Here is a 25,760-nt window from a genome sequence, read left to right as displayed (position 1 = left end):
GGACAGGAGGAAGAGAGTGACCCTCTCCCAGACCTGCTCACTCAGAACCCTGAGGATGGTTCAGTTGATGGTGTGGCCTTAGGTGGCAGCCTCACTGAGCATCAGCAACATGACTGCAGACAAGTTCTATAGGCATACCGACATATGTTCTCCTTGACACCCAGTCAGACTAACTGGTGTACCCATGTGGTGGACACTGGTGACAGTCTTCCTGTAAAGAGCAAGATTTACAGGCAACCTGACCACGTCAGGGACTGTATAAAGACTGAGGTGCAAAAGATGCTGGAATTAGGTGTCATTGAGCCGTCAGAGAGAGAGTGAAGTAGTGTGGCTCACTGGTTAGAGGCGGCAGACCCGAGAGCAGAGGACGGCCCGGGACCAGGGTTCGATTCCCGGCGTGGCAGGTTTCTGGACCAGGGTCAGCGGACTCGATAATTCTCTCGCCTCGGTGCCCACTCTGATCAGCGTTCACACTCGGCAACTCTGGGCATTAGCTTGCCTCATCTTCACTAACGGCCCCACCAGACCGCCGGGGATGCCTGGTCTCACCCTGGAGATACCCATTAAGGGACCATCTCTCAGGGAAGCCAGGAAGGGTTTCGCAGCGGTCGAAGCGCCTTGGGACCCTCCGGGTATGTAGTGCGCTATATAAATGCCTATACATTTACATTTACAGAGAGCCCCTGGGCTAGCCCAGTGGTTCTGGTCCCCAAACCTCACACCAAAGATGGCAAGAGAGAGATGAGGTTTTGTGTGGATTACAGAGGACGCAATGCTGTCACCAGGACAGATGCACACCCTATTCCAAGGGCAGATGAGCTCATTGACAAGTTGGCTTCTGCCAAATATTTGAGCACATTTGACTTGACAGCTGGCTAATGGCAAATCAGGTTATCTGAGGAGTCTAAAGCCAAGACAGCATTTTCTACCCCTAGTGGGCATTATCAGTTTGTGGTGATGCCCTTTGGTTTGAAAAATGCACCTGCCACCTTCCAAAGGTTGGTGAATCAAGTCCTCACTGGGTTGGATGACTTTTGCGCAGCTTATCTGGATGATATTGCTGTCTTTAGCTCCACCTGGGAGGATCACCTGGTCCACCTGAAGGAAGTGCTCGAGGCTCTGCAGAAGGCAGGCCTCACTATCAAGGCAACAAAGTGCCAGATAGGGCAGAGCAAGGTTGTATACCTGGGCCACCTTGTAGGTGGAGGCCAAGTTCAACCACTGGAGAGTAAGATCCAGACCATCAAGGACTGGTCCCCTCCAACTACCCAGACTCAGGTCAGAGCTTTCTTGGGCCTGACTGGGTACTACAGGAAGTTTGTTAAGAACTATGGGTCCATTGTGACTCCTCTTAATGATCTGACATCTAAGAAGATGCCCAAAAAGGTCCAGTGGACAGAAATCTGTCAAAAGGCATTTGATGACCTGAAGAAGGCCATGTGCTCTGCACCTATCCTGAAGAGTCCTGACTACTCAAGAGAGTTCATTGTCCAAACAGATGCTTCTGAGTTGGGAGTGGGAGCAGTGCTTTCACAGCTTAATATAGATGGCCAGGACCAGCCCATTGCTTTTATTAGCAGAAGGCTGACCCCCAGAGAGAAACGTTGGTCAGCTATAGAGAGGGAGGCCTTTGCTGTGGTGTGGGCCCTGAAGAAGCTGAGACCATACTTATTTGGCACTCACTTCAAGATTCAGACCGACCATAAGCCCCTCCTATGGCTTAATCAGATGAAGGGTGAAAACCCCAAACTACTCAGGTGGTCCATTTCCCTACAGGGGATGGACTTTACAGTGGAGCACCACCCAGGGACTGACCATGGCAATGCAGATGGTCTCTCCAGGTACTTCCACTTAGAACATGAAGACACAACTGGTCAAGGTTAGTCTAATGTCCCTGCGTTTGGGGGGGGGGTTATGTAGGAGAGTAGGGTCTACTATCCTATGGTCACCCCAAATTTTTGCTTTTTGCTTCACTGGTTTCTGACTTAATGTGGCTGTGGGCCTGCTAATCAGACCCACAGCCTGCTGTTCTCTCTCTAAATTACTGCCAATGCACTTTAGGTGCATTACGAATTGGAACTGGTTCACCTTATTGGCCCCTGTAACAGTGTACCCTAGGTACCCAGGGCATAGGTGTTTCCAAGGCCTACCAGGGGCTGCAGCATGTATTGTGCCACCCCTGGCCTGGCCTCCATATTTGACACAACTGGCTGATCACTCAGCTGGGGTAAGTTGGTGTAATCACCTCTTACTTAGGTACAGTATGCCTGTGCCTAACCCTAAACTGGACACATATGTTCCTATCAGCCACTCCTATGGAAGGCCTCATCAATACTGAAGGCAGAGTGCTTGGAAATATGTGAGATGGTGCTCTAGCATGAGCTGAGCCTGTCTGCAGCTGTCGGGAACCACTCCCTAAGCTGTTCCGGGATATTGCCATACCATATACTCTTAAGTGCATTATAATCCTCGCGGTTAAATGCTATCTTTGGTTTGGCTTTATCAAAACATGTCGAGTAAGGTGTCATACGAATTGGAATACTATCCCCTCGACAGCTCTGTCGACGGGGATAGCATTCCACCCTTCTAGAGGGACACGACATGTGTGTAGCCTTAACCCCGGTTAAAGTTAACCAGAGCCTCAGCATCACAAAATGGATGCTGCCACCACAGACACGAGTCTGGCCTCCTGCTGCTGACCGAAACTCGGCAGATGGTGGCCTGGACAAAGGGTTTCCTGCCTTGGGAGGTGCGAGCACCACCCCAGACAGGGTTTTGTGTATTGGGTAGGACAGGGCTGAATAGAATCAGACATGCCCGGGGCACACAAGGTGTCCCCGTGCATAGGCCAGTCCAAACTGGTCCTGGGACTTTCCAGACCCAGGGCTGGCGAGGAGCTGGACAAAGGAAAGGGGGTATAACCGCCCCCCTTCCTGGTTCCTCCCAGAGGAGGGACCTAGTAGGTGATCCACCCCTCAGATTGGGAATAAGAGTGGGAGCAGTGCCATTGCACAGCAGATCATCCTGAATCAACTTAACACTAAGAAGAAGACTGAACTTCGACATTCTGCCGCTCAGAAGACTGAATAGAATCTCCCTTGTGGCCTAGGAGTGGCCACCCTGTGAATACAGGCACCAACCAGCAACTCGACGTCTGCTTTGCCGCCGCCTCCCGCCGGAGCCCGAGCCCAGAGCCCGACAAGAACCAGACTCCCAGACCTCTCAGAGCCCGATCCACAGTCCCTGCAAAGAAAGGACCCGTGGAGGCACCGAGTGACGTGGGACTGGACCTCTTGGAAGACACTCGAAAAGCTGACTGCGCAGCTTCTGAGGTATCCTGGACGTTGTGCTTTGGGGACTGAGAACCCCCACCACCGAGCAGCCCTTGCACTGAAGATCAGCCCTCCAGCATCTCCACGATCTGCGTGGGGCCCTTTTGGATTGTGCCACTCGATGCGCCATCCCGGCCACTAGCCACGTGGTCAACGGCCATCTTGGCGATGAAACTGACAATTTACACAGCAGGTCTGGTTGCTCCAGACCTACCCAAGCTCCTGTAAAAAGGAGCACTCGCTCTGACCTTGCTGGCCCGAGTGTTGAGCATCTTTCAACTTCTGCGTGGCTTGCATTTGCCAAGGCCTGTTTGCTCAGATCAAGTTGCCGACACCGCCAACAGTGAGAAGCCTGCGTGGGACAGCTCGTGACCGACTCCTGGACGTCCTCGACCCCGGGTGTCCACGTGGCTGCAGAGAGAAGCTACCCGACAACGCCTGTTTGCACCCGACATCGCCTGGTTCCAATCTGGTTCCACGGTAGTCACTGGCTAGTGACTTTGAACATTGTCCCCTCTGCTTTCAGGTCTTCACATCTTCAGATCCACCCTTGGATCCACCGGAACTCTTCACATCGAGCCGCCTGCAGCATCTTCAGTGCAAGCACCATCGACCAGCGTGACGAAACCCGACACTACTTCGACCCTGTGCACCCGCTTCCTGTGGGTGAGGTAACTCAGCTCCTCCAGTGTTCCTACACTGGTACACATCTCAAGGGCCTGTGTCTTAAGTTTCAGCTCCGTAGGTCACTCGGAAGGTTCCTAACTTTGTACTTTTTACGCACCATAGACTTTGCATTGGAAAGTGCGTGCACTTTGAACACTGCACCCAAGTCCCGCGGGCCTTTCCCGACTTAGTCACAGCTAGTCTCGAACAGCTCCAGCGATTCCCAAGGCCCTAGGCCTGTTCCCTTTCCTATTGGTATCTCTTATACCACTTTCTTAGTATATGGTTTAGGTGGCCCCTAGGGCTCATCCATATTGTGCAACCTTTGTGTATTTTAAACTGTCTTGTGATTTAACGCTTGTGCTTCTGTGCTCATAAAGAGTCCAGGGGATTTTGTAGTTAATAAATCTAAATATATATTTTCAATATATATCTGTGTGGTGTCCCTTTCATTTGGTATTCAAGGGGGTTGTGTATGGTAATACAGCTGGCTTCACATGCCTTTCAGAGTTTAGCCTAAGACTGCTTTGTCCACGTTACCACTAGGATAACTGGTCTACAAGGTTGAATTACAACCATCATCATAAGGGTTGCTTGGCATGGTACAAAGTGATCACTAAGAATTAGTGAGCATTATATACCAGGCCAACTTCTCACACAATCCTGATCTTATTTGTGGCTAATGTTCCTAAAGGCCACGCCTAGAAGTGGAATTCACAATACAATGCTCCTCGCATGCGGCTACTGAAAAGATAAAAACTATGCATGCTGAAGGGGAACTAATTTTGTGAGCAATTTATTTAGATTTAATGCACTGGGGAAATAGTTGGATAAACTAGTTGCTACATAACAGAGAAAAAAGCACTAAGTTAGATTTTGAAGGGATTTTCCAAACACCAAATATACTTTTGGTTTTAAATGATACTTCGCTGGCTGCTGTAAAGTTGCCATATAGCAATTTATCAGTGGAACTTGACTTTATTGGGTGATTCCGCAACCTTTCAATTTGTAATGTGTTTTTTTAAATTTGATGCAGGTCACTTAACCCCTCCTGTGCTCATGACGAGCCCGTTTAATGAAATGCTCGCATTCTGGGCTGGGCTGATTCCCCTGCTGTGCTGAGCGTTCCATTAAACGGGCGGTCATGACGAGCTGAGCTTGTCCTGAGCACCGGAGCTCCGTGGCTCATGACGAGCTGAGCTCATCATGAGCACCGGGGCGCTGTGCGCGCGCCCACGGCCCCCAGCACAGCAGGGGAAACAGCCCCGCAGTGAAGGGGTTCATATCTGTATTTGGTGCATTAAAGTATCTAGACTGAAGACATTGGCGTATTTCTGTTGTTGCACGAATTTGAAGATACTCTACTACTCAGAGACAAGTACCTGGAATTGCTGGCAAGGGTGTATTTGTGAAGTGAGAACATACAAATTACACACCTGATACTATGATAACAAGGAGTTTCCCATTTGGTGCCAAACAACTTCTGTACAATTCCAAAGTTTGGGAGGCATCTTTCACATAATATAGCATCTAAAATAAAAAGAAATATAATGATTACTGTAAAATAAAGTCACAACAAACATTGTAAAATGTCCAACTTGTGCATTTTTTTTTCTTTTGATATAGGAGGCAATATGAAATTCACCTAGACGTAGACTGATAGTTTTTATTTGTAAAATATGTACATTGTTTGTGCTTCCTTGCAGTTCCATTGGAGTATTTTGTGTTGCATCTTGTGCACTGTCTTTTACAAGTGACTTACATTCTTGCTATGTGTTCAGTACAAAACATAAGCAACAATAGACTTAAGTTCTGATTCACAAAGGTAAACTTACACTTTTGTGTAAGTTTATGATTTTTGGCAATTCATAAAGGAACTTAACGAGTATTATTATTATGACTGGAGAGTCTGTGCTCTCCTAGTGGAACATAGGCAGTAGTAGAGACACTACCAATGACATTGAAAGAAATCATAAACTTACACAAAAGTGTAAGTTTACTTTTGTGAATCAGAGCCACAGTGTTGTATTTATGTCACCTAAATATATACGGTAGTTGGGATTAAGGCTTGTGGTAAAGTGAAATGTTTGCACACATTTAATAGCAATTGTGATCAATGTAGGTTTCTTTCTTTTGCCATTAACATGATGCTCTCTAGCAAAATCCCCAGCAAACAAATATTTACAAAATTATCCAACTATCACCTCTGCCTTGTCTTCACTGGACCAAACAATGCTTTGAAGCTTTAAGTTCAAATGCTACTTGTGAATGATGAAAGAATTGAGGCAATGGCCAAAGATAAACAGAGAAGGAGAGACGTCTCAAAAGCGATAGGATGATAATCCAGATAACACTTTCCAAAGAAGCGCTGACAAGGCTTAAGAAAAGGATGAATTCATAAGTAATACTGATGCATGACCTGAAATAACCGAACATAAGTGGATTCTAACATAATATCACTATTGATTGTAGAAAGGGTGTCTTGCCTACAGCACCATGAAGCTACTGGTCCAATACACATGGTAGCATATTTGCATATTTTGAAAATCCACCTTACTTCCTGGCAAATATTAGTTACAGAGAGGCACTACTAAGCAAAATGTTAATAGAGTATTTCAAACAGGTAACATAAACACTGGAAACTTGTGTTGCAATGCCCAAGTCATCAAAACTATCACTTCCTCCTTACACTTTCATACTCCCATCTGCAGTATGGCTAAGAATATCAATCCATTAACTCCAGTACCATCCTCCTTTCCAACTAAATGATTTTTCAGGGACCATGGTACACTTTTCTCCTGCTTTAGATCTATTCACATGCATACATATCCATTTATTATATATTCTGCAATTATTATTTTTTCCCATATTGTTTGCATCACAAGTTTTCACAATTTTGTGACTTTATGCAATGCTGATTTGATTGCAGCAACGACTTGACAATCAATGTGAAACAAATCTGCATTTGTAAGTTGTACATGAACTCTGGGTAAAGATACTTGTAAAAATATATATCATTAGCTTAGAAGATTTTGGCTAAGCTGAATATTTGAGTGTAATGCTTGCATAATGTTTCTGATTCTCTATCATAGTACATAAGAGAACACAATAGAACCACATCTATATACCAGGCAGGCAAAGTACACATTTATGGACATTTAAGAAGGTAGTCAATGTTCACAATTACTTGAAAAACTGCTATGGATTCCACTTGGACTGTCCATGAGAGATTAAACTATACCTGTATCATATGAACAAAGTCATATTTTTTCTGCTCATTTTTCCCCTTCATTTCACTTTCAAATTCAGCTGATGTCTTATTATGCCAAGTGAAGTTCACATTTTTAAGATTTGGTGTCTTAGCAACGAGCTCTGAAACAAAAAATGTATAGTTATACTAATTGTTATAATTTTATTTCCACGTTACAGTATGCAGCCATTTGTCAAAAAGATAGTAAACATATATACCTTATCAAATCTTCCAAGTGTTAAATCATTTTTTACAGGTGCATTTTGTAAACTCATTTCAAAGATGAAATACATTAAACAAACAAAATAATGACAGGAAAAAGTTTTAGGAAGAGATCTATTAATCATGTGATGTAAAATAAGAGAAAGAAGATGTAAGAAAATGAATTATTAACTGGAGTTAATAGTAGACCATTCCAAGTAATAAATTCACTAACCTGTAAAGTTCAGGCAAAGGTTTTAGTCATTTAACCCTAAGCTTAACATCGGTTAGCTATGGCACAGTGCAGACAAGGTTAACTTAGGGGAAATTTGTAACAAAGTTAGAAAATCCACAGCAGGTAAAAAGTAAAAAAATAAATAAAAAAACTACTACAATTTATACACGTCCAGTCATATTTAATAAATGACATGTCACAATAATGACAACAAAATCCAATAAGAGATTTGAATTAATAAAGATTTCACAAAAAAGCCATCTTAAAAAATCAAAACCCCAATGAGAAGTACTGTTTACAGCTGACTGAGACATTGACACAATTTTGTGCCCAGCAGGTATCCTCATCGAATATTTTATCTTGAGAATTAGACTCTGAAATCGAAGTCAAAATTCTTCAGCAGAGCAAAGCAGTAGGCTATACTTGCCAAAGTACACTCGAAGCTGGATAGCCACTGGATGAGAGCTCATTGAAACATTGGTTTGGGCGGGAAAGGATCGGAGTTGGAGCAATTAAAATGTTGTGGTAGAGGAAGTTCTTGCATGGGGTGGATATATTTCATGCCTTGGCAAAAATAAATGTTCTACCTTCAGACATACAGCCTCATTTATTTTCTGACATCTGGCCAGTTCTCTGTCAGGGTGATGGAGTAAATTACTTTGTCGCCCAGATAGAGGGGCCAACCATCAAAATGTGAAATGCTTATCAACCCGGCAGACCTTTGAAGCATTGACCGGTACCACAACCAACGCAGTTCCTGCCAATATATTGTAACATTTCTCAATGGTTCTCTCAAACATGACTGAGCTGTATGGCAGAGATACAATTTTTTGTTATTCACAAAAAAATCCTAAAGCAGGATTTCCTTTTTGCAAATAAGATAAAAAGAATTCATACCTCACCATGGGAGTTTCCTGCCATTCCAAGGGTGGTATTGTGCACTTTTCAGTGCCCCTTATGCCCAGGGTTTTCCTGGTGGTGACAGGCTTTGCAAATTGCCTCTATGACAGCTCATCTAAATGAGGTGGGTGGACATATAGCCAAATCGCTGACGGCCATTATTCTGCCTGGCTGTCAGAGAAGTTTGACCATGGCAGAGATGGGGTAGTCTTTGCTTTTATCAACCTATGGGCCTCACAACTTCAAAATTGAACTATAATGTTGGCAGGAAGGGAACCCCACAAAAGTTGTGATGAAGTTTTCTCTCAACCAACATTTAAATCAGGCCCTACATTTTTTTATGGAGCTTAAACTCCTTTAGTGTGGCAAGCCTGAAGCTATATTCAATAAAGTCAGACACATTTTTTGAAGTCCCGCTGACACTCCAGAGATCTTGAAAGTCTCAAATTCCCAACTTTTTTTTGGAGCGGCTCCTATTGGTCACTTCCAAGACGCCAGGACCTCAGGGAGAGTAATTAGGGGTCAGTATTCACTCCAGCAGAGGTCACAAGAAGGATTCAGTCCAGTTTCAGTTGCTTCGCTTCCACTGGGCCCTTAAGGAGTAAGGCCTCATGCAGCATATTGTGCCCAGCCCCCAGCACCCACAAAGGAGGTCAGCTAGTTGACCCTTAGAGTCCACTGTCCTGAGTACAATTGAGAACAGGTCAAGCTCTTCAAACCTCCACATTGGATTCAGACAGACAGTTCTTTTTTTGCTCTTCCACAGATCCAGAAAGTGTTCTGAGGAGATGGTAATGAGGTTCATTTTTGTACAGTTCAGTAGCCAGTGGGGGTTACTTCTCGACACTTCCTAACCATTGGGGAATAGTTCCAGGGGCAACTCTTCCCACTTATGAAGCACATCCAGTTTGCCTTGCTGCAAACTATTCCAGAGTCCACTATTTTAAGGGGTTCCAACATGTCACAGTGCTCCTGCCCTTAGAGGGAGCATGTGTGCCAGTCAGGAGGGTGTTTACAGAAATGTGCAGTCCCCACCTACTAATCTACACCAAACTGGTTCTGTGACCAGCTCCCCCTCATAATGGGATGGAACGAGGCTGACTACCATATCTTCTTGGTTTAAAGAGCTTCCCTGTGATCAATTGTGTTGTATGTTGAGGGGGATTGTGAGCCCTTTTCAAACAAAAGCCACAATTGCTATTGGGGTGAACCATAAACAGTCCCTAAATTAACCTATGAAAAACCCTATGGTAGCCTGGCACAAAAGCTGTCAGCCGTAACTTAGAGGCAATGTGGAAAAGATTTATTGAGCACATAAACAGTAATAAAGTGAAAACACAACCCAAGAAAATTCCATACCAATTTATAAATATAGAGTAAAATGTAATACATTATTTGACACCAAAATGACAAACATCCAATCAGTATAACTGGAGTTATTAATTTTTAAAGTTTAAAGTAAAAACTAGTGTTTTAAAGGTCAAAGCTACAGCTGCAGACATTTAGTTGCATAACAATTTAGAAATAAATATCTCCAAAACATAACAATTTGGAAATAATATCTCCAGAACAAAGGCTATGCGTATAGGGAGGAGCATTGGTGCATCTGTAAAGATCAAGCTGGATAATCAAACCATTGAAGAAGTCACTACTTATAAGTACTTGGGTTTTAATTTCTATAACATTTTTAATTTTCAAGCGCAACAGAATTACATGGTTAGGAAAAACAAAGGTTTGATACATGCATTCAGCTTGCTAGCAAAGAAACTAGATGGACCCTCCTATCAACCACTGCTTACAGTAATTAAAGCAAAGTTGCTGCCTTCGCTAACTTATAAAAATGGTTCTGTCGGGTGAGAAACATGACTGATTCAGATGACGGTTATTGTAATAGAAAAGAAGAACCCCCATAAGACAACACAATTTATGGAACCTCGCATTTAATGAAAAAAGGCCCAGCGTCTTATGCGTTGTATTTTTGTATTTTTCAGAATTGGATTCATTCAATAAATATTTCAAACAATTCATACAACGACTGTCAGAGTGAATATAAAGTGCAAAAATAGTGACAATGGTGAATAGTGGTCACATAGTGAAGTAAATATGTACAATGAAGAGTCAAAATCTGTACAATAAATCTATACATATATACACAATTCTCTTTTCGTTGTTAGAGGCCATATACTGATGAGTGTCTCGAGATTCACAACATTTCTTTAAGTTTGTGCGGAATCCTAGAGGTAAGGGGCCTTTGCAGTATGTCGACGTTTCGACCCTTCTGCACCCATGTCTGAGGTCGCGGCGGGTCTTTATCAAGACAGGGACAGGTTGCACGACAGTCCAGAGTTTAACAGGTCGTGGTAAATCGCCTGTTGGAAAGGGCACACTTTGGTCTTGTAATCCGCTTCCTATTTTTGGAGTGATTGTATCTGCTAGCAGATGGCAGCGTATCCAAGGAACTACGAGCCGGTGATACAATCCCTCCAAAAATAGGAACCGGTGCAAAGTCAAAAGTTGTGGCCAACCACGATAGAGCAAGGGTTAGATACACAAATTGGATTGTGCCCGGTCTCCACTTACTTTCGATCTTAGAAGAAATTATGTGGAAAAATGTCTGTGAATGTAAAGTTAATTGGGAGAAGGCAGCCAGCTTTGTCTACATAGTCAGGGAGCTGCTGGACAAAGGTGTGGTGAAGATTTCTATGTTCTCTTTTTGGAAAGTAGAAAAAGTCTAGCTCGGATAAGGCTACAGACTGTAGCCGACAAAGGCTCCAGGAGCCCAGATACTCCTTCTGCAAGAAGCTGCTAAATAGGATTTGCCGCTGTGGAGAAGAATATAGCAGGAGCTGACGCAAATTCAGGCTGACCAGTGATGCACCTTGGGAGAATTAGCAAGCAGGTAGGTCCTGCTCTCTCCTCGGTTTTCAGAGCACTTTTTTGGCCAGAAATTTCCTAAGATCCAAGTTTTGGATTTGGGCTATCTGGGCAGCTTTATCCGCACTTCCAAGGGCCCAGGACTGGAGAAGCAACCCTTAGAGGGTCAGGACTCACTCAGGCAGAGGCAGAATACAGGTGTTGGTTCAAGGTGGTTGGACCTCATACACAAAAGACCTAGACCTGGTGGGCATTTGTACATTCATCTCTTCTAAGGATATACTGTGTGTAGCATAATCTTTGCAAAGCTTACTCCCCATACATTAGTTACCAGGGTAGCCATTGTATCCTAGTGATGTGCCTCCTTTAAGAATCGCCCATTCCCTGACAGTGAACATCCAGTTGCGAGACAACACAAATACACACACTCAGTGTCAAATAGTAATACCAGAGCACTAAAAAAACTTGAAAAAGTGTGTGAGAGCGAGATGGCACCTCACAGGCGCACCACCTACGGGAACCTGGCAGGTACTCACCAGGATTGCCCTGTTCTCATCATCGGTACCATCAAGCTCGAAAGAAAAATGTGTCCAAGAAACACAAAAAGAGTTTTGTGAAGAAATGCAGTGCAAGAAAGCCACAACACAACCATAAATGTGTCAAAAACAACATATATACCAACACGACAACACAGATATGCAATTTTATTCTGTCTCTTGTGTTAGGTGTGGAATCTAAAAAAAGTGAATGTGGTTACTAACTATCCAAACAACACCACTTTACTTGCCGACATGTTTCATTGCCATCGAAACTTTGGCAAGGTGGTTGGAGCCTTTTCAGTCCCCGAGGCTTCAATCAGGAGAACACACTGTGTGGTCCGGCGGGGAAGCAGCTAGGTAATGCTACGCGGTGTTACTGATCACGAACAATGTTTCCATAGAGTGACATCGCCCCCCCCCCCCCCCAGAGACCATGGAGTGCTATTAGGCACCCGTAAATATTCATCAATGAGTAAAAACATACATCAATAAGTAAAAACGTATGTATTTGGAACCACGCATGTTTGTATATTGAGCAGCGTTGCAAATTGTGAAAACATTTTACTTAGATTGAATCCCTAATTTAGGGTTTATAGGAGTGGCATATACAGGGCTGGTCCCTGTATGGTCCTGAAGAAACGCCAGGGGTAGCGTGAAACATGTTGACCATACACTGATCCTACCTTCATAGCAGGTCGGAACACAGTGTTAAACCCCATTTTTAATATACCAACCTAGGAGCAGAATAAATTATTGAGACCCACTAGCACTGTATTTTTAACCACTTACACCCACTCCACCCCACCACACTTCTGCACCACACACAGTCCTTCACAATTAAGTGCTCCTACGTAATTCGCAAGTCGCAGCACGCCCCTTTTCGTAGAGAACTGGGATGGCCCCAATGATGAAGCATGTCACCGTGGGGAAACCCCGGTGAGTGAGGGGACTCTAGAAAGAAAGCTTTATTTCTATTTTGGCTCCACTTATTACTTTGGTGAGTAGCCACAACACAAGACAGGTCTCGGAACCCAGGAGTGTGGGCTCCTACTTTCATATGATGTCCTAGGAGGGCGACCTGTTCTTAAGTTCCTCCTTCTCCCCCTTGTTATACATGCTTCAATCAGGAGGCCAGCAAACTAGCCCTTGGAGACACTCTGGAAGTTCAGGGTTCAAGATGAAGTGCACGGCTCAAGCAGAAGAGCTGACCTCCAAGGGTGTAAAGTAGGCTTCATGCAGCATAACAGTCTTTCTTGGTGCAGCAAAGCAGTCTTCTGAAGTACAGCAACAGGCAGACCTTTGAGCGTCCTTCAGCAGGTCAAAAAAGTTAACTGAAGAGTAGATCTGAGGGTCCTCTTTTTATCTCTGGTGCCTTCTTTGAAGTGGTATAAACCTATGGAGGCTTCCCCCCAGAGAAGCATCTGGAATGTCCTGTCTCCCAGTCCTGAATCCAGTCTGGCTACAGGCACAGAAATCTAGTGTGAAGTTCTTTGTGTGTGAGTAGGGCCCTGATTTGTAACTGATGGCCCATTCAGGTACACATTGTCCTGCTTTTGTATGGCTGCCTGGGAAGAATATATAAAGGCCAACGGCCAACACCGATTCATGTGACCCAGGAACAGGCTGCAGGCACCAAGTGTTTAGGGCAAACAATTGACAACTTTCTACAAGTGTCATTTTCAGAATCGTGACTTAAAATCCAACTTTACCATTGAAAAGGATTTTAAATTACAATTCCCCAGATACCAAACATGACTTACAGCTTGCTCCCAATCAAAAGTGGTGAAAAACAAATTTGTGAATGTTTCACTACATGGGCATGTAAAACCTAAAATTACATGTCAAACATTTTCATTTCAAAGCACCCTGCCCCAAGGGCCGTTTACGTTTAAGCCTAACTGAGGGATGTCTTGTATGTATTAAAAAGGGAGTTTTAGGTATGATAAAGGGGTATTGTGCCAAGTTAAATTGGCAGTCTTAAACTGCTGGCAGGCTGCAAAGGCCGGCCTGAGACATGTATTAAAGGGCTACTAAAGTGGGTGGCACAACAAGTCCTGTAGGCGCCTAGCTACATTTAACTTACAGGCCCTGGGTATATGCTATACCACTGTACTAGGAAATCATATGTAAATTGAATATACCAATAAGGTGTAAGACAATTTTACCATGTTTTGGGAGCGAGCACACGCATTTTTGCACTGGTTAGCAGTGGTAAAGTGCACAGAGTCCTAAGGCAAACAAAAATTAATTCAGAATAATAGGAGGGTGAAGGCAAAAGGTTTGGGGGAAGACAACCCTAGGGCTGACAGTCTAACATTCCCCTTCCCAGGTCTCTCCTTATGCTAACCAATGAATGGAAAGGCCCCACCTTTGCTCCTTCCAAGTAAATTATGTACTTGGAACCTCATTAGCTGTCCTTCCTGATCTGATAGGGATCCATGCCCCACACCCAACCCCTTCTGTCACCAGGCATAAGCCATTTTTCTGCTCTGGAAAAGGTTTTCTCAACTCCTCTGATTAGAAACAGCTTGAATTCTTTGTTGTTGAATGATGGCCCATTGTCAGACTTGAGAATGGCAGGGATACCCCACGCTGCAAAGATGTCATCCAGCTGCTCGATAACCTTATCATGAGTAACCCTGGGCGGACAACTATGTTACGCTCGCGTAGTTTGTGAAGTTTGCGCAATTTTGCACTACACGAGTTGCACGTAGCACAGTGCAAACACGTGTAGAGTAGCGGTCCTTTTCTGCTTCCTTTCTAACCTGCTTAAACTGAGCTAGACACCACTAGCTCCATGAAAAACTTTCTTCACTGCTGGATATCTGCTCAAGTTAAAAACAACAAGCTACAGTTGAGCTTCATTTTAACATATATGAAGCCAACATGTTTCGTTGCCTATCACTATTGGTCGGCAACTTCTTCAGGGCTAGGGGTCACTGCCACACACTGCTGTCACTTTAAAGCATTAAAACCTGTTGGAACACAGACACAAAAACAACATGTAAAAACACACTGTGACACTGATTAGTGGTTGCCCATAAAAATGGTTGTTCCATTGTCATATAATTATTGAGTGGACATAAAATTTTACCTGGTGGTTGCCATTCACTGGCATACCTGCAGCCACCAATGTAGCGGACCAGTATGTCTCCACGAATAGTGGTCCCAATCGCTTTCCGTCAACCTGTAACGGCATACACATACACACTACCAATATAGGGCCACAAGGTTCCTACTGGTTTCCCAGTTACATATGATTTTCACAGTGTTATCATTCATCACGCAACCACACCAAACCTGGGTGGTCACATTTCAGAATAACACCTCCTCGTGGTACATACACATTCTGCCCGTAATGCTCAATATCACGACCTGTAAGTCCCTCAGTTCGGTCCCCATCCACTTGTGACGTTAACACCTTCTGCTCTAAACGCTTACTGTCACGGTATTCGAGCCTCTAATTCAATTACACGGATGTTGTGCCATTCTCCCAGACAATGTTTCTTAGATATGGGGGGCGCTTACTATGCGTTACATGGGGCGTCCGCCTTGTCTTTATCTAACGTTTGTCCCCGTCTATACTTATTCCCTTTTATCGGACCAGTTCCTAGCGTGTTCCGTCTAGGGCTGCCCGCTCCGTTATGCTTCCAATGCGGGTTTTTGAAAAGACGACCTCGCTGCCAGACATTGTATGATGCCAGTGCGCAGCGTGAGTAAGCACATCACGTGATGCACACACATAGCGGCCATTTTGGAGTAGGCAATAACATACATTGTCCCTCTCGTGTTTGCCCAATACTCTTGTGAATTGCATAACGTTGTCTTTAATAAATCCGATACGCAAATTTTCACTGTGCCATTTGCAAAAACACACACAAGGGAGTGACTTAATATTCTCTTATGGAATCCGGCCTTAAAATGAAGTGTACATTGGCATAAACGTCCCATTGATGAACAAATACCGGGACCTCCCCCTTATTTATGTTTCCATACCCCGGATGTATTTTATGTGCATGGATCTTACAGTTATTTACAGGGTGCCCTGCTGGGCATCCTACCCCCAGCCATACGGAGAGCCCACTTGGCTGCATCCTACCTTAAAGTCACAGAAGTGTAGGGGGGTGTGTGTCGACTTATACTGCCTCCACGAGATCAAGATGTTTTTTATTTTTTAAGAGGATGGAAATCCATAAGGATCAACACCATCCATTACTCCAGATGATAGTAATGCTGTTCTAATTGTGACTATGTGTGTGTTATTACTTTGTTCCATTCAATCACATCATTCAGTCCAGTCTTGTCAGCCCTCTCCTGATATATCCAACATGCCTCTTTGGAAATCCGTCTATTCTCAATGCATAATGGATCGCCCCAGACCTTCTCAAGCACTACCCATCTGATGTCTCTGAAATCATGTTTTTGTTCACGGTAATGCACTACTAGACGAGTTGTCAATTTACTGTCTTTAATAGTGGTCAGGTGTTCCTGTATGCGTATTTTGATCTTTCGTGTTGTTAGACCAATGTAATAGAACCCACAAGGGCAAGTCAAACGATAGATAACATTGGCCGTGTTACAATTGGCGAATTTATTCAAATGCCACATTTTTTCGTCCACCAATTGCACACAATTCACTCGCTCCGCTAAATCACACACTGAGCAACCGCCACATGGATGGTGCCCTGCTAGTTATGTCCAAGGTTTTTGACACTTGTCTGTTGCAGGAATGTACCAATCTGTCCCGTAGGTTCTGGGATGTTTTAAAGGCAAAGCTTTGGAGTGGCATCGTAAAGCTGTTTGTGCTTAGGATGTGCGAATGTCTCCTGATAATTTGACATATTTATGTGGACAGCGGGTCAAATGTGGTAACTACTGGGAGACATTCTCCTTGCTCTTTTCTGTTTCTTTCCAATAGTGCCATTCTTGGTGTATTTAATGCCCTCTTCCATGCATTCTTCACAACCTTTTTTGGATACGCACGATGACCCAGTTTCTCAGCCAACTCATTCGCTTGTTCCACAAATTTTTCGCTAGTGCTACAATTCCTCCGGTAATTTCTTTTGTGGTGGGAAGGAGCCGATGATGATAAGTGGAAGAAACTGGCGAGTACCTGTCAGCAGTTCCTTGGTGGTTGTTTCTGTGAGGTCCTTTCCCACCCTGCACACACTTTTTTAGCACACCTTTAGAATTGGAAAGGTGGAAGGAATATATGTAGACACAGACACAACGATGATTTCAGAAATGAGATAGGCACATCTCGTTCTGTGTCAGATCAGCTTCTACTAGCATATGCCACAATGTATATATGTATTCATAATAAGAGGACTAGTTCACGATATAATTGAAGCTGCTCTTTATTCAAAGCAGATTGTATACCCTTTTATTTAATTCTTGGGTATTGATAAATTTTTTATCAAATGTGTAAGTTAATTCACTTCATACAATTGCAACATTGAGAATTTGTCAGAGTTTTGTACATTGCCATGCATATGAATTTCACAAACTTATATACACATATTTTTACACAATATACACTTGACGAGTACATAGTTGACAATATTTACAAAAAATAATTGAAATAATACCCTATTACTTCTTTTTCTAGCAATCCTACAACCTCTTTGTTTGGCTATAATCTAGGACTGGTCTCACAAGGGATAATTTTTGTAACATAACTATATTGAATGTGTACACCACTCAGGTGTGCACATTTGCATTTATGACACATTGTGGATGCGAAAATTATGAAACAGCCGACACGTTTCTAGACCCGTTCTCGAGTTTCCGGGTTTTTCATCAGGGCTTTTACTGGGTACCTGTTGAGGGATAATGGGGGGGGGGGACAATTAGGTTGTTGGCACTTCACCTCTCTTTAATTAAACTGTATGTGTGTGGTACTTAAAGTTACCTCGTTACTGTATGTGCACTTGGATTCTGCAGTTTTCTTAGTTTGCTGTTAGACCACCTATTTGAGTCTGAAAAAGTGAAAGGCAAAACGATTGTCTCTGGCTACATGTAAGAACGTAGGGTGGTAAAATTATTTGCAGCGGTATGGCTAATGGACTTACTTGTATGACTCTTGTTTCTACCAAGTATTGCTGGTCCTGTTCTTTTCTCTAATCTGTAGCACAATTATGTTTGGTAGTGGCGGGGTCTGTTTACAGATAGATATAAATACTTTAGTACGGTGTATCTGCATATTTTAATCACGCATTTGTCGTTCTTTAAATGAAAGATCTTACTTTATATGTGTGCGACATTGAAAAATGTCACTATTCCAGCTGCTTTCGTTGCCCTGAATGCCACTTGCCGCTGTGCACGGATTGGCCTCTCACCTGGACTTGGGTCATCACACCCGATTCAAGGTCTTGTGGCACTTCCCTTGTTCTTGCTTGTAAGTACGTTTGCACTTTTGTACCTAGTTTCACTGCCTTATGCACTTGCTTTGTATGGATGAAGGTTCTGTATTATGGTGCTTAATTTAGAAAATAACGGTTCTGTCGGGTTCGAACAACAGATGATTTATCCAAACAGTTTTTTTCGATGCTACTAATAGAACCAACAGAACACCTCTGAGATACTGTGTTAAATCCTTTTCTGAGTCAAAAAAGTCATTTCTGTACATTATATACATTAACTGTCATTATATCAAATACAGTGCAAAACCAAGTGACATTAGTGAATAGTGAATTTGTGATAAACAAATTATATCCGAATTTCATATAGAAAAACTATACACGTATATACAAAATATTATTTCATAAGGCCATCAACTAATACAATCTAGGAGCCCTATAATTTCTTTCAAGTTTGTTGAGGGCTCCAAGTTTATGTGGCCTGTGAATATATGTCGACGTTTCAACCCTTAAAGCGCCAATGTTTTCAGCCGCAGCGGGTCTTTATCAAGACAATAACATACGCAGCACGACAGTCTACAAAGTAAGTAAAAAGAAAGGTCAGGGAGGGTTCTTTTAATATATCTGGTTCTATTGGATTAGGGTGCAGTCGTAGTACTCACCCTATCAACCAGGTGCATTAGTCACATGGAAGGGAAGATTATTCTTTAGTCTGAAAAAGGAGGGAAAGAATGTATAAATCCCTGAGGTTGCACCCAAGTTATCTGAGTGTATCACAGAATAAATTTGTGCAAATGTGTCTTTAAACTCCACCACAAACGTAAGTTGGTGAATGAGTTGGCCGATATCGAGGATTTAAGCTACGACATCAGACCTTCACTTTTATCATAATCAATTAATTACACACTAGCGCGTAATGAGTGTGCATAAATGTCAAAGTCGAAGAGTTGTTTCATGGACGTGTTTGTTTGCCAAAGGTGGTTTTAATAGTGTGGCAGTGCAGGTTGTATCTCATTCAACATCCGATATCGGGGATTTAAGCTACGACATCAGACATCCACTTGTATCAAGATTAAATAAATACACACTAGTGTGTTAATAAGTGTGCACAAATGTCAAAGTCGAAGATTATAAAATCATTCGACATCTTGTTTTTGGGCGCGTTTATTTCCCAATGATGGTATTAATAATTTGGCGGTGCGGGTTGTGCCTCATTCGACATCTTGTTACACGGGCGTGTTTGATTGCCAATGGTGGTATTAGTAAAGAAGATCTGCTTTGTGTCTCAAACCGGCTGCTGGAAATCAGCTTACTGCCAATACCCGGAAGCAGTCTATAAACGTAATGCCGTACGGGCGTCTTGGATTCCTGACGTCCTAACGTCATACGGTATTACGCGGTTGCCGCGGTAACAGCAGTACATTTTATCGCGGCAACCATGGCACGATCTGCGAGTGTTATCTCACTGGACCGTGTGGATAAAATTATCTAAAACATGCAAATTGCATGTAGGCAGTGCAGTGCAGTGCTTGACGCATATCTAACTGGTGTGTATACCAATGAGAGAACGTGTTATTTGCCTTATGTGTACAACAATAAATTAACGTATTATTTGTCCATTCCTATCCCAATGGTAAAGGTAATCGTTAACCGCACAGGTGGCTTTGAGATAACCATTCAATGAGGGCCCATCTAGAATCACAGCTACCTGTCAATTTGCGTGACAATTTACCGTTTGGCCAATATCTCAGATTGAGACAGAATTGTACTAGGAGAGCGGATTTCTTTAAGGAAACTGACATACTTACCACAAGACTGCAAGAAAGAGGCTATCCGAAGGGTCTTCTCAAAAGAGCCAGGAAAAGGGCGTGGTACTATCCGAGGGACCAGTTGCTTATACCAAAAGAAAATAATACTGACACAAAAAAACTAATTTGTGTCACAACATTCAACTCAAAAAGTAATAACATCAAAAAGACCATCCAAAAGCATTGGAATCTGGTGGCATAGGATATACAGGTAGATCAAGCCCCCCTATTTGCTTTCAAACGAGGGAGCAATTTGAAAGACAATGTGGTAAAAGCCTGTTTGGCACCTGAAAAACAGCTGACTCTGAGAGATCATTTAGACCTGCCCCCGGTAGTAGGCCACTTCAAGTGTGGTAACTGCAAGGTTTGCCCATTAAGCATGGAAGGTCAAACCTTTGCCTATAACAACAAATCATACAAACTTCCATCCCTGACTAACTGTAATACATCTAATGTAATTTACATCATTCTGTGCCCTTGCAATAAACCATACATTGGCCAAACTACCCAAAAAGCTAAGTAGAGGATATTACAACATATGAGTCGGTTACGTTGTAAGACACCTGGAGCACCAATGGTGGAACATTTTAACATTCACAATCACCCTGCTGAAAGCTTGAAATGGAGAATATTGGAGAAAGTCATAGTCAATACGAGAGGTGCATCACTGTCATTGGTTCTAAATCAAAAAGAATGTAAATGGATTCACTCTTTGGACTCTGTTACATGTGGCCTAAATGAGCATGAAGAAATTGCTAAACATATGGGTCTGCTGTAAATTAAGACTCACTTATACACTGTAATACATACTACACGGTACGGTTGCATCTTAAAGATCATGGTTCAAATAGATAGATCCCTTTTAAGTTCTCAATCAACACTAGACCATGACTGAGATAAGTGAATATATAGCACAGTGATGTTGTCAAAGTATCTCTAGTCTGGGGATGCTATATCATCTTATGTTCCTAGTTGTAATGCACCTTGTTACTGGTTTTACAAGTCTGTATTGAATTTGTAAACATAGAGTTGTACAGGTTTTTATACAAAGCTATGCAATGTTTATTAAATTAAGGCAGCTGTGATCATAGATGGACCCTCAATGAATGGTTATCTCAAAGCCACCTGTGTGGTTAAAGATTACCTTTACCATTGGGATAGGAATGGACAAATAATACGTTAATTTATTGTTGTACACGTAAGGCAAATAACACGTTCTCTCATTGGTATACACACCAGTTAGATAAGCGTCAAGCACTGCACTGCCTACATGCAATTTGCATGTTTTAGATAATTTTATCCACACGGTCCAGTGAGATAATACTCGCAGATCGTGCCATAGTTGCCGCCATAAAATGTACTGCTGTTACCGCGGCAAGCGCGTAATACCGTATGACGTTAGGACGTCAGGAATCCAAGACGCCCGTACGGCGTTACGTTTATAGACTGCTTCCGGGTATCGGCGGTAAGCTGATTTCCAGCAGCCGGTTTAAAACACAAAGCAGATCTTCTATTGCGACTAAATCCCGGTAAGACCGATAATACATAACTAATTCATCTTTAGACTGCTTTCCGGTTAGCGCGCTAATATACCCGTTCTGGTGTACACAACACGCACTGCCAAACTACTAATACCACCATTGGCAATCAAACACGCCCATGTAACAAGATGTCGAATAGGCACAACCCGCACTGCCAAATTATTAATACCATCATTGGCAAATAAACACGCCCAAAAACAAGATGTCGAATGATTTTATAATCTTCAACTTTGACATTTGTGCACACTTATTAACACGCTAGTGTGTATTTAATTAATCTTGATACAAGTGGATGTCTGATGTCGTAGCTTAAATCCCCGATATCGGATGTTGAATGAGATACAACCTGCAGTGCCACACTATTAATACCACCATTGGCAAACAAACGCGTCCATGAAACAACTCTTCGACTTTGACATTTATGCACACTTATTAACGCGCTAGTGTGTAATTAATTGATTATGATAAAAGTGAAGGTCTGATATCGTAGCTTAAATCCCCGATATCGGCCAACTCATTAACCAACTTTGGTGGAGTTTAAAGACACATTTGCACGAATTTATTATGTGATGCACTCAGATAACTTGGGTGCAACCTCAGGGATTTATACATTCTTTCCCTCCTTTTTCAGACTAAAGAAAAATCTTCCCTTCCATGTGACTAATGCACCTGGCTGATAGGGTGAGTACTACAACTGCACCCTAATCCAATAGAACCAGATATATTAAAAGAACCCTCCCTGACCTTTCTTTCTACTTACTTTGTAGACTGTCGTGCTGCGTATATTATTGTCTTGATAAAGACCCGCTGCGACTGAAAACATTGGCGCTTTAAGAGTTGAAACGTCGACATATATTCACAGGCCACATAAACTTGGAGCCCTCAACAAACTTGAAAGAAATGATAGGGTTCCTAGATTGTATTAGTTGATGGTCTTATGAAATAATATTTTGTGTATACGTGTATAGTTTTTCTATATGAAATTTGGATATAATTTGTTTATCACAAATTCACTATTCACTAATGTCACTTGGTTTTGCACTGTATTCAATATAATGACAGTTAATGTATATAATGTACAGACATTACTTTTTTGACTCAGAAAATGATATACAGATACTATAAAGCAATAGTTAAGTCCTCCTTCTTTATTTACTATAAGGATTTAACACAGTATCTCAGAGGTGTTCTGTTGGTTCTATTAGTAGCATTGAAAAAAACTGTTTGGATAAATCTTCTGTTGTTCGAACCCGACAGAACCGTTATTTTCTAAATTAGATATTACCCAGGTTCTGAGGGACACAGGGTCAACCCCGTTGTTTTTTATAAAGAACTGTATTATGGTGCAGCACACCATTTCTTCTTTCTGCCTTATCAGCAGGTTCTGGTGGGCTTTAGGAGTGAGCCGTGTCTGGGCTGGAGAGGGGGTTCAGCTCCCTGTACACCCTCTTCAAACTGCTTTGTATAGACTTGGAGATGCATGTGGAATGCACAAGCAGTTTGCTGTACCACTGCAACCTCACAGGGAAAGCATTTTTGTTTCTTCAGTGCATGTATCCCCTACTCATCGCCAGATGTAGTGTCCTCGCCAGTCCGGAAGCATGCACATGAATATGACACACACAAAGCTTTGTAACAGAGGTCTTTATTCCCGACCACACGATTGCACACTGCACAGTCATTAGGGCATAACCCCTAATAACCACACCTTAACACCTCCCAGCAAGTTACGTAATTCCTCTTTTGAGTCCGCCCAGAACCACAAGGGTCCTAGCGGGCAGTATCACAACACTACAATCACTACATGGAAGAAATAGCAAGTGAGCTAACTGTGCTGGGTGAAATGCAGTATAGCTGTGTTGAGACTTGGGAAGACTTTTGCTGCAGAAAATCACTAATGGCAAGTGGTCTGCTTAGCAACACAGAGGCTAAGCTTTCAAGGGTATGGGCTGTTGAACATATTGTTGGGTGTGGTAGGGAAAACCAACTCGATGCAATTCTGAGCAAAATGTTTTTATATCCATGTCAAAATAAACATATATAGGGAGGATACACCCCGCAACAGTTTCGGAGTACTGAAATATAACAAAAGCAATTTGCATTATCCGACTGGTTCTATGCAAAAGGTAATTATCTGTTATACCATTTTCAAAAAATACTGAAGCATTACCTGAAAAACGAAACAGATATCAGGGATAGGTGTTTACACAAGCAGCAGGCACAAGATCGGCAGTGGTTTCACTGGATCAATAACGCACTTCCAACTCTGCTCAAAAAGTAGTTTGTGATGTATTTTACACATTACCAAACACAGAACATGAGGAGAGGGTGTTTGATATAAAGATATCATTGGGAATTAGAATGCAGACGTTTGTGTGCAATTATCAAGTATCTAAGGCCACCGCTTTGCTCTCCCAAAATAAAAAAATAGCGACTTGCAACATTTGGCTATACTTTTTTGCAGAAAAGGCTTACATTTGGGTGCAAGTATATGCCAGTGTGTGTGGTATGTGTGTGTGCGTGTGTATGGTGTGTTTGTGGTGGGGTGTGTGAATGTGTGTGTGTGGGTAGGGTGTGTTTGTGTGTGTGTGGTGGAGTGAGGTGTGTGTAGGTGAATGTATGTGTATGTGTTTATTTATATGTGTGTGGGGGGTATGGTTTGTGTATGTGTGTTTGGGTAGGGTGTGTGAATGTGTGTCATTGCTGCTGTGCAACAAAGCCTTTTATTAAATATTCCCAACTGACAAAGTATTATTCATTCATTCAATAAACTTTATTTCGGTTAGTTTTAACCATAAAAGTACATAAAATATACATTTTCACTTTTCCACAGTTCATTTGTAAGTATATGAATTAAAATACATCATATGCAATTGGAGGGGAGAAGACAAATTATTAAAACGTTAAAAATTTAAATATTTCAAAAATTCTTATTTTTAAAAAGTTAAGATAACATTTGTTGATCCAAAATAGTTCTCACGTCTCAGCAAATAAAAACATAAAGTGCCATGTTATTTGAGTGATTTCCTTCGAATAGACCACATAGAAAACAGAAATTTGGTTATAGCAGACACTATCAAGGGATTCGTGTCAGACTTCAAAATCCTAAAGAAGACTTGGTAGTCCCTTATGCCCAAATTATTACATAATTGTATTATCCACTTTCTTCGTATGTGTGAATAGGCTGGACAGAAAAGAATAACATGCAGAGTGGTTTCATTTTCGGTTCTACAGCCGGGGCATAAATGTACTGGACCCCCCGTCCACCTGTCTATCATAGAGTAAAGGGGCAGCGTTCCAATTCTAAACTGTAAGTACAGCTTCTTCGCTAAAGTAGGTTGGATTGCATCTATTTCTTGTTCAAAGCTGTATATGGACTTATGGCTCAGGAAGGCACCAGTCAGGCTCGTTGATGGTACTGAGCTAATGGTCCTCCCGAGACTAAAGTCCTTCACAGCACCGGACAATGTTTTCTTAGAAATAGTTAAAGATGTGACCTCAGGATTTAGCCACAGATTTTCGTATCCAATTTGAGCAAGAGACTGTCTTACAAAACGTAGCCATAGAATTCTACCGGCTCCTGGGGAGGCTAGGAGCACCTTTAATTCCCTTTTGTAGCTTTCCAGCTCGGGGGTGCTCCACAGCCTCTTCCAATAAAGAAGGGAGCGTGAGGCAATAGCTTTGGCTATAGGCCTAATATTCAGGTCTAACCTGAATGGGACTAGAGGAGTGCTTCTGGGCAGAGTTTGAATTTGCCTAATGAAGTTGTTTTCTGTGATGGTTAGGTCGGTAGAAGGAACATGTCCCCAAAGTTCCGCCCCATAAAGGGAAGAAGATCTTGCTTGAACTTTGAAGATTTCCAGTGGGGCACTTATAGTTTTATTCGCAGTTTTTTTGAACTTTTAAAATTCCCTCAGTTGCCTGTACTATTTTTAGGTTTGCCTTGGCCATTTGTGCTCCCCACCCCATTTTGTCAGTTAGAGTCAACCCTAGATAGTCAAATGTTGGGACTCTTTCTAACGGTCTACCTTCCATCATGGGGTGAGGGCAATTAG

The 25,760-nt window shown here is 42.5% G+C and overlaps 1 protein-coding gene across 4 annotated transcripts in view; it reads right to left on the bottom strand.

Annotated features, from left to right (window-relative positions):
• LOC147732926 (histamine N-methyltransferase A-like) overlaps positions 1 to 25,760 on the bottom strand; it is a 196,162-nt gene that overhangs the window by 38,974 nt on the left and 131,428 nt on the right. For all 4 annotated transcript variants that reach the window (XM_086957464.1, XM_086957465.1, XM_086957466.1 and 1 more), the window contains 2 exons: positions 7,240 to 7,370; positions 5,435 to 5,528 (listed from right to left, as the gene is read on the bottom strand). In XM_086957464.1, the coding sequence (XP_086813590.1) occupies positions 5,435 to 5,528; positions 7,240 to 7,370 (225 nt within the window). The remainder of the gene's footprint in view (positions 1 to 5,434; positions 5,529 to 7,239; positions 7,371 to 25,760) is intronic.

Source organism: Lissotriton vulgaris, chromosome 2_1 (assembly GCF_964263255.1).
Source record: "Lissotriton vulgaris chromosome 2_1, aLisVul1.2, whole genome shotgun sequence".
NCBI classification, from domain to species: Eukaryota; Metazoa; Chordata; class Amphibia; order Caudata; family Salamandridae; genus Lissotriton; species Lissotriton vulgaris.
Note: the sequence above shows the minus strand (reverse complement) of the source record. Positions and strands in the feature narration are given on the sequence as shown.